Source organism: Sinocyclocheilus rhinocerous, unplaced genomic scaffold (assembly GCF_001515625.1).
Source record: "Sinocyclocheilus rhinocerous isolate Xijiao unplaced genomic scaffold, SAMN03320098_v1.1 scaffold297, whole genome shotgun sequence".
NCBI classification, from domain to species: domain Eukaryota; kingdom Metazoa; phylum Chordata; class Actinopteri; order Cypriniformes; family Cyprinidae; genus Sinocyclocheilus; species Sinocyclocheilus rhinocerous.
This window is the reverse complement of record NW_015649240.1, coordinates 796,620-809,689: the sequence shown is the minus strand read 5'-3', so window position 1 is coordinate 809,689 and position 13,070 is coordinate 796,620. Positions and strand designations below refer to the sequence as shown.

Genomic DNA, 13,070 nt, shown 5'->3' with positions numbered 1-13,070 from the left:
ATGCTATGTAGCTGCACGACTCAGTCGTCGCTTCAGTCGAAGTAACCTGAGAATCCTGTGGCGAATGCCCGCTTATATAGCCAGATGACTCCACCCATTCTGGCGGGCTCTGGCGGGCTTTGTCGCCATAGGCTTTAAGCGCCGAATGGCGGCAGGGGAACAGGACCGGGGCTGCTGTGATGCTGAAGCGAAGAAGCAGGTCAGCCGAGCAGAGAGGTCTCAGTCCAGCTGCGAGGCGTGTCAACGGCAAGAAGGCTTTCGGGATTAGCGTTGAGAGTAGAGTCGTTGCTGAAGGAGAAGAAATCTGAGAATCCTGTGGCGAACACCCGCTTTTATAGCCAGATGGCTCCGCCCATTCTGGCGGGTTTTGTCGCAATTGGTTCGTTTTTTAATGCACTGCACGAACCAATGGCCATGCAGTTTCACTGCGTGACTGAAAAAGGCTTCAGTTCTGGAGAAAAAAAGACTTTTTCCCGTAACGTCTTTAGCAAGACACAGTACTCATTCCTGAACTCTATATATTTCTTGTATTAGGCCTTGTCACATGACAACAAAATGCATATTTATTTTGCTGACAAAGTTTTGCAAATATTTATGGCAGCTTGTTTCTGCCACAGAATAAAAAATAAAAAAAGGTAATTATGACTTTTTCTTTCACAATTCTGACATTTTCCTCACAAGAATTTACATCTCACAATTCTGACTGTCAGATTTGTGAGCTTTAAAGTCAGAATCTCACAATTCTGACTATTTTTTTCTCAGAATTTTAAGAAACAAATTCTTAATTGTGCAATGAAAAGTTGTAATTACCTTATTTTTTTATTCTGTGGTAGAAAAGGGCTTCCATCAATATTAATATATTAAACCTCTCTGCGGCCAGACATCATCCTGTAGTCCATCTCTGCCAAGACAGTAATCATGGCAGAGCTCACAGTACTGTGGGAAGAGATGATGGATTCAGCATTTAAGAGGAGAAAGGAGAAATATAGTGAACTAGTGGCAGCATGTACCGAAACAGGGTGGAAATCATGCATCTTCCCTGTTGAAGTGGGATGCAGAGGCTTCGTTGGTAAATCCATCCAAAAGCTGTTGAAGAGGTTTGGAATTACTGGATCGAAGCAAAAGGCGGCACTCAGGGAACTGGCTGAGGAGGCAGAGAAAGGGAGCTTCTGGTTGTGGTTCAGAAGGAATGACCCCAGGGGGGGAAACTAAAGGTCATAGGGCCAGCCACAGGGAGCGGTAGGTGGGTGGCTCCCAGCTGATGACGTTGTGGCTGGCCCATTGGGGTGCGACAGGCAGAAATGCCTTGCAGTTCTCAAGGACCTGTGCTTCTATTTATTTGTATCATTATCTTTAAACGCTACATTTTTTAATACTGTTTAAAAACAGAAAAAGAGTATTACATCACCAACTGTACATACTACTGTGGTATTTTGCAGAAACTGTGGTTATACATTTCTGTAATGGAAAGCATGAAAAAGCAATTCTGCAAAGACAAGCAAGACTGGTGCAGCTGTATGCACTGATTGTTAATTTGCTTTGTTAGTTTGTTTGCAGCTGAATCAAAGTTTCATTTTTTTTTTATGGCTTTCGATTAAAGTTTATTTGAAGCTCCAGGGTGGGCTGTTAAGTATGCATGTAATGTATAGTACATCACATGCAAGTACAATCAGAGCGCATTGTTAGCACACATATTCAACGCGGCTTACATGAGTCATATGTTATCTCCCCAGAACAAAAACTCCATTAAGAAGCTCTGAATCCATTGAGAAGTGTCAGAGCGATGGCGTGAGTCATTAGAGTCACAGGCACTAATTCAGAGTGTCACGGATGCAGTCAGGTGCCAAAGCCTTTCATTTCCTGCCTCGGTACCATCGGATATGAAACTCATTCAGGTCGCCATGGACCACTGGTTATTTACACTGACCGCTTGCCCAAACGTATCCAAACAGAGCTCGCTGCTTGATATGTGTGGACATTAATACATTAGCAGTGGCGCTTTTCAAAAAATGACACCTGTACAAGATGGCAGCCCTCTGTAGCCAGCAGTTAGATAAAAGACTGAACAGCTGTTGTGTTATTCACATTTACAACTATGCATTTGCCAGATGCTTTCGTGCAAAGCGACTTACATTGCACTCAAGGCGTATTCCCTGGAGACCCATGACCTGGCCATTATCTAATGTTTGAGCTGCGTTACGAGCCATCACTAGACATAAAGTAGTCTAAGACTCAGACGTCACATCTATGGACTGTCTGATGCTCAGTGCATACAAAAATATATCCAATCTCAATGGATGGTGTCTATTATTATTATTATTATTATTATTATTATTAAATAGAGTGAGTAAACGCTGTAATTGCACATTGATGCTGTCTAGAAAATGATTTTCCTACCTAGCAGAGCTAGTTTAAAAAAAAACATTTACAGTTGTCTGGATTGAAATTCAGACCACGAAGTTTACACATATTTTATTGTTTAATTTTGCGCTAAACATTTGCACAGATGATTGAGGTACATTACTGTTTAAAAGGAATGAATACTTTTATTCAGTAAGGAAACATTAAATTGATCAAAAGTGACAGTAGACATTTATGTTTCAAAGCCTTTTTATTTCAAATAAAAAAATAAAATAATTTTTTAACCTTCTATTAACTATTCATCAAACAATCCCAAAAGAGGTATCATTATTTCCACAAAAATATTAAGTAGCACAACTGTTTTCAATATTGATAATAACAAGAAATAAGCACGAATAAATTAAATTTTATTAAATTTAAATAGAAATGAAATTACAATTGTAATTTAATTGTAAATAATATTGTAAAGTATAATCATATTTTGTAATATATTTAACAATATTACTGTTTTCACTGTATTTTTATTGATCAAATAAAAGCAGCGCTGGTGAGCATAATTGACTTTGTTCAAAACATTAAAAATATCTTTCTAACCAAACTTGTGAATGGTACTATATGTATCAGTGTTATTTTAGAATAATTTACATTATTTTTTAAAAATAATTTAGATTGTGTTTCCTTCTAGAGCATCAGTGACCATTTGAACCTTTTGTAATAGTTGTGTATGAACTCAGTGTGGAAAGATGGATCTCAAAATCATACAGTCATTGTTGGAAAGGGTTCAAATTCACAAAGGATGCTGGAAAACCAAATAATCTGTGGGACCTGAAGGATTTTTCTGAAGAACAGCAGGCAGTTTAACTGTTCAGCACAAACAAGGGACTCATGAACAACAAAACCAAACCAGCTGTGGATCATGCAGATTACAACACAGTATTAAGTATCAAGTGTAAACTTTTGAACAGGGTAATTTTTATAAATTCAACTATTATTTTCTCTTGTGAACTACATGTAAACGTCTTTTATGTGAAATATCTTATTCAGGTGAGTACTAAATAAAAAACAACATGCATTTTGTATGATCCCTGTTCTTTTGGAAAAATAATTAACATTTTGCAGCCCGTCTACAGGTAAACAATCTGTGGTTGGCCAGACGGTCTGTTCTTGTCTAGGTAGGTGGTTCTTGGCTCAAAAAATCTGTGATGTGCTGGTCCATGACGCTGATAGTGATGGCAAAGAGATGCTATCTGTCCGCCAGTGACAAATAAATGCACAATAAAGAATTCCACTCACCATGTCTGTGTCTGAAACAGGGCCAAAACTGGTGACGTAAATGTCGGTCTTCACTGTGGTAACTCGATCTGGGAAAACAAAAAGAAAAGACATCAAAATGACCAGTGTTATTTTCCCAGAGTGCAATGGCGACAGCCTTGTCTCATCTATCTTGAAAGGGGCATCTTTGTAAAACTGCATTTTCTGAGAGAAGAGTATATTCAATATATTAAATTTTTTTCCTCCTTTCTCCGAGCTTTCTTTCTTTCTGGCATTCAAAAGAGCTTCTGATATTTCCTCTGCTTGCTGCACTAAACAACACAGGCCCACAGTAAGTGCCTTCAGTCAGACAGTGAAATATAAATACAGAACTACTACACAGACTATTCAGAACAAAACACAGTCTGAGAAATGCACACATTCACAAAAACTACTGCATTTTCATTGACACTTAAAAACAGAACCAAATAACTGTAAAACATGACTCAAATAAAAATACAGCATAATTTCAAAATACATTTTTTGGACTCTTCTTACAAATTTCGCTGAATAAAACTACCAGTTTTCTGCAAAACTGCACCTGTACATACATTTCACTGCAGTTTCCCGGTGAAGTAACCACTAAAGACAATAAAACACCAACATTTTTTTTTTTTTGCTCTTCATAGAAATTATGATTACAGGGGCAGATTTTACCCTAAACAAATTGCTCTGTACAGTATCCTGTGTTCTCTGCACACTTACAGTGTTTCTTATTATGCCTCCTGATATTTTGCACATTCCTTTGCACATTTCTACTTCCTAATGCCATTTGCACTGCTATGGTCACTGGCCATACAGAAAAATACACTATTGATATACCTCACTCTGTATAATGCACCTTCTGTGTTATACTTGTTCACTTGCAATTTATGTTATATTTACAGTTATTTGTATTGAGCTGGTCTCTGTTTCTCTACCTAATTACTTGCACTCTGTACAATAATGTATATATACATACATATATATATATATATATACACATTGCTATTTGCACTGGTTAGATGCTAACTGCATTTCATTGGCTCTGTACTTGTACTCTGCACAATGACAATAAAGTTGAATCTAATCTAATCTAATCTAATCTAATCTAATCTAATCTAATCTAATCTAATCTAATCTAATCTAATCTAATCTAATCTAATCTAATCTAATCTAATCTAATCTAATCTAATCTAATCTAATCTAATCTAATCTAATCTAATCTAATCTAATCTAATCTAATCTAATCTAATCTAATCTAATCTAATCTACTGATGAATAAAGGCGTATTTTCTAGCAGTTCCTTGCACAATACAATGTTTGATGTTTGCATCACTTAATCCATTTCATATGGTGTACGAATCCTGTGAAGTCATGCTAAAAAAGCTCAAATACTTGTAGATGGAAAAGCAAAAATGGCATGACTGCTTTAGCAAATGCATTTTATCTCACATTTACTTATAGGTAACACTCTTGGTTCAGGGTATTTTAAAGTGCAATATAGCATTAACCTTTTAGCTCCACTCACTGGACATTTCATTTCTGAAGTGGCGTGATACATACCACAAATGGTGTAATGAAACTTTGCCACTACAGGTTGACCGATTGATCGATTTTGTCATTTAATTGGCACTGATAACAAATTGCTGAAACAATCGGTTATCTGCAAAAATGCATACCGATAGCTTTTCTGGGTTGCGTCCATTGCTGGAGCAGATGAGAAGGGTCTGATGTCATTATACAGTACGAGAGCAGCCTAACATTAGTAGTACCTCAAGTGGTTAAAAGTCAGATCCAAACATTCAACATATATATATATATATATATACACATTGCTAGTTGCACTGGTTAGATGCTAACTGCATTTCATTGGCTCTGTACTTGTACTCTGCACAATGACAATAAAGTTGAATCTAATCTAATCTAATCTAATCTAATCTAATCTACTGATGAATAAAGGCGTATTTTCTAGCAGTTCCTTGCACAATACAATGTTTGATGTTTGCATCACTTAATCCATGTCATATGGTGTACGAATCCTGTGAAGTCATGCTAAAAAAGCTCAAATACTTGTAGACGGAAAAGCAAAAATGGCATGACTGCTTTAGCAAATGCATTTTATCTCACATTTACTTATAGGTAACACTCTTGGTTCAGGGTATTTTAAAGTGCAATATAGCATTAACCTTTTAGCTCCACTCACTGGACATTTCATTTCTGAAGTGGCGTGATACATACCACAAATGGTGTAATGAAACTTTGCCACTACAGGTTGACCGATTGATCGATTTTGTCATTTAATTGGCACTGATAACAAATTGCTGAAACAATCGGTTATCTGCAAAAATGCATACCGATAGCTTTTCTGGGTTGCGTCCATTGCTGGAGCAGATGAGAAGGGTCTGATGTCATTATACAGTACGAGAGCAGCCTAACATTAGTAGTACCTCAAGTGGTTAAAAGTCAGATCCAAACATTCAATGTCACGAGTGTTACAATCTGTTGCAGTCAACAGAAACCAGAAACACCAAACAAATCTGAAACGCATTTCAGTTCTTTTTCTTATCAGTATTATATTTTGTTATTTTGATTACATAATCATCAAGAGTTCTAAAATAGAAGCAAATAAAGTGTGAGAGTATACATACAGCATAAATATGTTTCTAATTTCATTGCTATGGTTAATAAATGCTAGAGAAGAATTGTTCATTGTTAGATTGTTAATTTCAACATTTATAAATACATTTTTAAATTACAAAGTTGTATTTGTTAGCATTAGTTAATGCATTATGAACTAACATGAATGATCAAACTAAAATATAATACTTTAATATTTAATGTTAATATTTATATATTTATTTCATTCAAAAAGTGCAGTACATTTTCATGGGTCAGCACATTTTTTCCCCCTTTATTTGTAAAAGTTTAGCTATTTTACTTGGAGTGTTGTTTGTTGTCATTCAGTATCCATTTTAAAAACTATCGGTTGATTAATCGGTTATCGGCCAGCTAGTTATTGTTATCGGTAAAATCCTCTATTGTTCAACCTCTAGTTGCCACAGTCGCGTTGCACAGTGCACTATTTAGCATCAGACACTGGATATTTTGTTTAGAAAGTGACATGAAATGTGCTACAAGCAATACAATATAATGTTGCAACCATTTTGAATCCACAGGAATGTTTGTTTTTCATGAAACTGGGTTGTTAAATAAACACGCATCTGCAATGGGGAAACATGATATAGCTTATAGCACCTCTTGCGGACATATCATTGAAAAAACACACACACACACACACACACACACACACACGTTTACTTAGCTATCTAAATGGGGACATTCCATAGGCGTAATGGTTTTAATACTGTACAAACTGTATTTTCTATCACCTTGCACCAACCCTACACCTAAACCTACCCCTTACAGGAAACTTTCTGCATTTTTACTATTTAAAAAAAACTTTGTTTACTTTACTTTTATACCAGTTTTACAAATGAGGACGTCCCCAAAGGGAGGTTTTTGGAGATTTTGTCAGGTTTAGCTCACTTTTGGGTACAATTTTCCCCAAAAAATATGGTTAAGTAGGCACACACACACACACACACACACAAAAAGGAGTTTCAATGCAAACAAATGCAGAGCAGCACTTTGTCCCATATGCAGATAAATATCAGAATGAATGATAGATTCTCATAAATGAGCTCATAAGTTCAAAGCAAGAGCCCGGGAGTCTTCAGTGGTTCTTTAGTGCTTAAAGTGGCGAGTGTATTCTGAGCTCAGAGAGGCTGGTGTGTTGTATTAATAGCTGTCTAATGTAGGGGTGGTTTATTCAGCGCTGAGCAGGAGGAGAAATGCTCGGAGACACCAGGATGCTTTGATGTCTTTTCTGTGGGTTTTTGTTCACTTATTCTCCTGTTTCACAAATGCCAAGCTGATAAAAATACTGAGTAATCAACCGACAACAACAGCAATCAAACAAACAAGAAGAAATTAAGACTGCTCATCTTAAAAACAATGTCACTCTCTCTTTCTGTCTGTCTCTGTCATGTCTCAAAAATTGCCTTAATTATACAATGTCACACGCATAGAAAAGGGGGAAAAAAATCCATTGATATTCATCTCTGGCTAGATTTTGCATGCCGTTTCTGCACAAAATCAATGGACTGCTGGGAAAGTATAAAAATACATAGAAAAACATTGAAGTTTTATTCAAACTAGATGTTTTCGTCTAGTTGCAGTGGTTGCTAAAGTGTTGAGAGTGGTTTCTAGTCCATTGCTATGCGATTTTTAGATGGTTGCTATAGGGCTGAACAATTAATTAAAGTAAAATCGAAATTCATTATGGCTTATCCGCATATCAAATCAGAAAGACTGCGTTTTTATGTTCTTTTACACACAAGTAGCTCATTATCTGATGCTTTCAGTGTCTCAACATATCACTTTTTAATCAGATTTGAAATGAAAACATTTTAAACCTGTTGCCAACAAATGAGAAGCTTTAAAGGGCTCCTTGCACTTTTTTCCCACCAAAACAAAAGTTCAATGGTTTGAAACTGAAATTAAGAAGACACGTAAAATAAAATGATTATTACTATTATTTTATACTTATAGTTAATAATATTAATAAATATTAATATTTATACATAAAATAAATGTTAATTTTGCAGTAAAATGGTATTACAATAGTATTGTCACGGTCTGCCTACTGTGCAGGAAAGAGGAGCGCGGAGATGATGGGGAATAACACAATGAACAATCTTTATTAATCCAAAATAAACTCCTTCTCTGGTTTGGGGTTAAGGAGCGGGCTGCTGTCAGCTGAGGGCTTGGGAGGGAATTGGCCGGCGGGCTTGAGAGTACAGCGGTCGGGCTTGACAGCTGAGTGGACGACGAGCTTGACGCCAAGCTGGTTCTGAATCGGTACCTTCCCTCCAGCTCAGTCCAGGGGGCGATGGTAACTGGCCCTGATCCAGAACAACGAATTAAGGGTGGCGTTATCCAACGCCGTCATCATGGCGAGCCCGCAGAATTCCCGGGCGAAGTCTATAAAAGGAAGATCTCTGTGAATATCTAGTGTGGCAAATCTTGTGGCGGTTTCCATTTCGAAACAGGGAATGGAAAACAAAACACTTTCAAAAACGGAAACAAAAACACGGGGAGAAACGGTGCCGCTTACTGTTTCTTAGGTCCTGTCTTCTGTCACGGTCTGCCTACTGTGCAGGAAAGAGGAGCACGGAGACGACGGGGGAATAACACAATGAACAATCTTTATTAATCCAAAATAAAGACTTACACGAAGGAACACACACTTAGGACATAGGGTTGACATATAAGACTGGACGCAGGACTCAGGAAAACACAGGGCTTAAATACCTGAATTAAATGGGGAATAAATGGGACACAGCTGGAATCAAATGAACATAATGGGAACAGGAACAGGAAAGACCAAATAAGGGCATAATCAAACATGGGGGAAAACTAGGACATGGAGCACGTGGGGGAGGAAAAACAAACACAAAACCATCCATGGGCGTGACAAGTATATATTTATATTTTTTTCTTATTTTCTTTATATTTCATTTAATAATAATAATAATAATAATATCACTGTTTAATTTTTATTATAGCTCTTTAATAAAAGGGTCACAATCGCAATTTTTATCAGAAGAATCACAATTCAATATTTTTTTTCCACAAATCCTGCAGCACAATGTTCTTTACTGACTCAAAAGTGTTCACCCACAAATCTCTAAAGATATTCTGGTCCTGGGTTCCTCCTTCAGTGTAAGTCTATGAGATGTTCTTTAACCATTTGCTAGGTTCAAATTGTAAGTCAATTTTCTTTTTCTTAGAAACCTAAATAAGCAGTTTAAATAAAATAAAACTATAAGCAACAGTAATGATAATGCAAGTCTAGTAATGGCACTAATAATTAAGACTACTCATCTTAAAAACAATGGCTGCCTCACTCTCTACAATTGCCCTCATTACTCAATGCCACATAACCGTCTGGGCACCATCCCAACGAGGATAAAAATTAATAAAAAAAATAAAAAAAATAGAGAAATACCACTGAATTGACATTAATCTCTGACAGAAATGAAAGACTGCTGGGAAGGCATAAAAAAACCTACTGTTTTAAGTAGCTTTTATTAACCGCAGCTATTGTGCATGGCTATCAGATGCCATTATTCTGCGGGGTTAGACAGTTGTGTTGTTAGCGGTCTGTGTGTCTGAGTGAATGTAAAGTGGCTCGGCCGGGTCTCAGAGGGACGGGGGAAGGGTTGAGAGACTGAAATCTGAAATGAGACCGTCTGAAATGAGACTGGGGGAGGTTTATAAAGAAGTGCTCTTATATACATGACATTATTCGCATATGCAGCAGAGCGATGCGTAACGTCTGAGGGAATGCCCTCTCTGTTTGACTTGACCTCTTTCTTTTCTTCCTGAACTGCCTTGCTGTTTAATTACTATCTAAATAGACACTGGCATTTTAAAACTGTGTTCTAATTGAAAGGGAACTTGACTGAATGGTTTGGAACGTTCTACATAGTCGTCACCTCACAACTGTGTATAAGCACACACACACACACACACACACACACACACACACACACCTGTTTTTCGCACATTCATTATGATTATACAACATTATTAGTAATACAAAAATAATAATCAAGATTATTATTATTATGTAAAAAATATAATCAATAAAGAAATACATTACTGTTGCAGTAATACTATTATACTGTAAAATAAAAAAGAGTATTTAATAATAAGAATAATAAAAATAAGTCATAATCAAGATATTATTTCAATTTTATTAATATTATTATTCAAATGTAAAAATAGTATTTAATAATAATAATAATAATAATCATTATTATTTAACACAAAAATCAAATCAGTAAAGAAATATTATAACTGCAGAGAAACTTTAAAGCTTCTCTTTTGTTGACAACAGATTTCGAAAAGATTCTCAATCTAAATTTGGGAAGATGTTTTTGTTAAAGCATTTTTTATGATAACCTGCTTAAAATGTGAGATATAAATATAGAAAACACTGTCACAATGTGATACACTGACATTGCTATCCATAAAAGTCTAGAGGCTAGTTTTTGCACTAAAATGCCTTGGCCCTAATCCTTCCACTTCCCCAATTCTTGTAGAAAATCTTTTCACACAATACATTAAAATCATCTCTGATATTTTCTGATCTGAGTCAAGACCATTATTTATAGCCTACATACTCTTTTCTTCTTGCTTCACTCATCTTCTCTCCACATTTACTAGTTTTGTCTAAACACAAGCATCAATGTACAATTAATCTACAGTGGCTCAATTAACCAACCTTAAAATTGCTGATGTGGGTGTAACTCATGTAACCTCTAGTTTGTGATGTGGATCTGTACATTTTCTTGCGACAACATTTTCAAAATAGCCCAAATGTGTGGAAAAAATGAAACCCTGGCAACACTGACAGCTCACTAGGTTTTTGAACAAAGCTTAAATTGCGTTTGTTAACTAGCCAGATCACAGTGAATGATTCAGACTGATTCATTTTGTGATGCTCTCTATCACATGCTACCAACTGCTTTTCAATCTTCATCAACCTCGAATCAGAAAGAGTAAACAATTTCGATTCAACCTCTCCAATGTAAGAAAACACTTGCAATGGCAATTACAACACCATGAATTCACCTTGAACTAAATCAATAGCCTCTTGAGGACGAAATGATTATCCAAGTCTGGTTTATGATTCTTCTAAATGTTCCATTTATTAGGTCATTATATCCTCATTCCAACAGTGTTAAACTCCCCTGTACTATGAGAGATGCTCTTTGATTCGCTTGCAAAAGTTAATCAGCCATAAACATTAACGGTATAACAACACATTCAGATTTACTGACACATTCGGCCATCCTGAGATTGACTGACTGCCGTATTGGATTGAGGAACAGGGGGTTTGTGGGAGTTTGGCCTCAGGAATGATGAGTATATCGACCGCTCAGGCTGTTTTCCCCTGGGTCTGGTGTTGTGAACGGATGGGCGTGACGGAGGATGACAAAAAAGCTTTTACATAAACAAACACATGATTCACCGGATTAACCGTTATGCATACAAGACACAAAAAGCAGGTGATTTAAAAGATGAGAAACATCAGTGAGTCAATTTGAAAAGAGACATTATAACATTATTCTGATATAAAAATATTTTGTAATTATTATTATTAAAATCAAAAGTTGTATCTGTTAAAATTATTTAATAACCAGTGTTATTTTAGTATCATTTAGATACTATAAGTTATATATATATATATATATATATATATATATGATATAATATTAATATGATTTAAGTTATATTAAGTTTATATTATACAAATTAATAATAATGTAACAAATTAATATTATGTAAAATTTGTATATAAATTAATTATATACAATTGTTATATTTAGATATAAAAACATTCTATATATTTTTTAGATATCTCTGTATAATTTGTATTCATTCATGGCAAATAGCTGAAATGAGTTTTATTTAATGTTTATTTTATTTAAAATGACAGACATGTTTTTTAAATTATTTTAGTTAACATTTAGTTAAACTACTATAAGAATTATTAATATTTTTAATTTGTTTTTATTTTAATTTTTTTCTGTTTTCAATTATATTTTAGGGAAAGTTTTAGTAATTTTGTAGTGTTTTTTGTCATTTTTATTTGACAAAATCCAATTTTTTTTTAAATATGTCTGTATAATTTATATTTTCTTTTATTTCAGTTTTAGTTATTTTAGTACATCAAATTAAACTAAACAAAAATGAGAAATGTCACCATGGCAACTAGCTAAAAAAATAAGTTTACTGTTTTTTTAATATTTCAACTTATTTCAATTTGTTTTTATTTGAAGTGACAAACATGTTTTTTAATGGTTTTAGTTTTAACTAACCCCAGAGCTAACATGAACTAAATTAATATATTTTTATTATGTAACGTTAAAAATATTAATAAATACTGTATCAAATGTATTGTTCATGTTAGTGTCACGGAAACACCTGCCTCACCAGCCAAATCAGCCTCCTACACCCGCTCAATCACCCGATTACTAATCACGGACACCTGCACCCACTTACCACACCACTCAAATACTCACTCACCTCATTCACTCATCGGCTGGTCTCAAGGTTGCAAGCTTCTCTGTCCTGGTTCCTTGCCTCCCGATCTGCCTTTCAACCATCGGATTCCTCAGTTCTCGGCCGGAGGACCGGAGTGCCGACCCAGATAAGACTGTGTTTTGCTTCCCTCACTGCCTATGTTGAACTCTTTTTATTTGGAAGCCTCTCCTAAGTTCCTGTTATTAAACCCTTGAATTACGTTAACCTGCCTTTCTGCCTCTTTGTCCTGGGTGTGACAG

General features: G+C 35.5%; 1 protein-coding gene across 1 annotated transcript in view; it reads right to left on the bottom strand.

The window, feature by feature from the left end:
- The window catches only part of LOC107710477 (gamma-aminobutyric acid receptor subunit alpha-2-like), a 74,253-nt gene that overhangs the window by 47,574 nt on the left and 13,609 nt on the right, over positions 1 to 13,070 (bottom strand). The window contains exon 4 of the mRNA XM_016515252.1: positions 3,655 to 3,722. Coding sequence (XP_016370738.1) covers positions 3,655 to 3,722 — 68 coding nt within the window. The remainder of the gene's footprint in view (positions 1 to 3,654; positions 3,723 to 13,070) is intronic.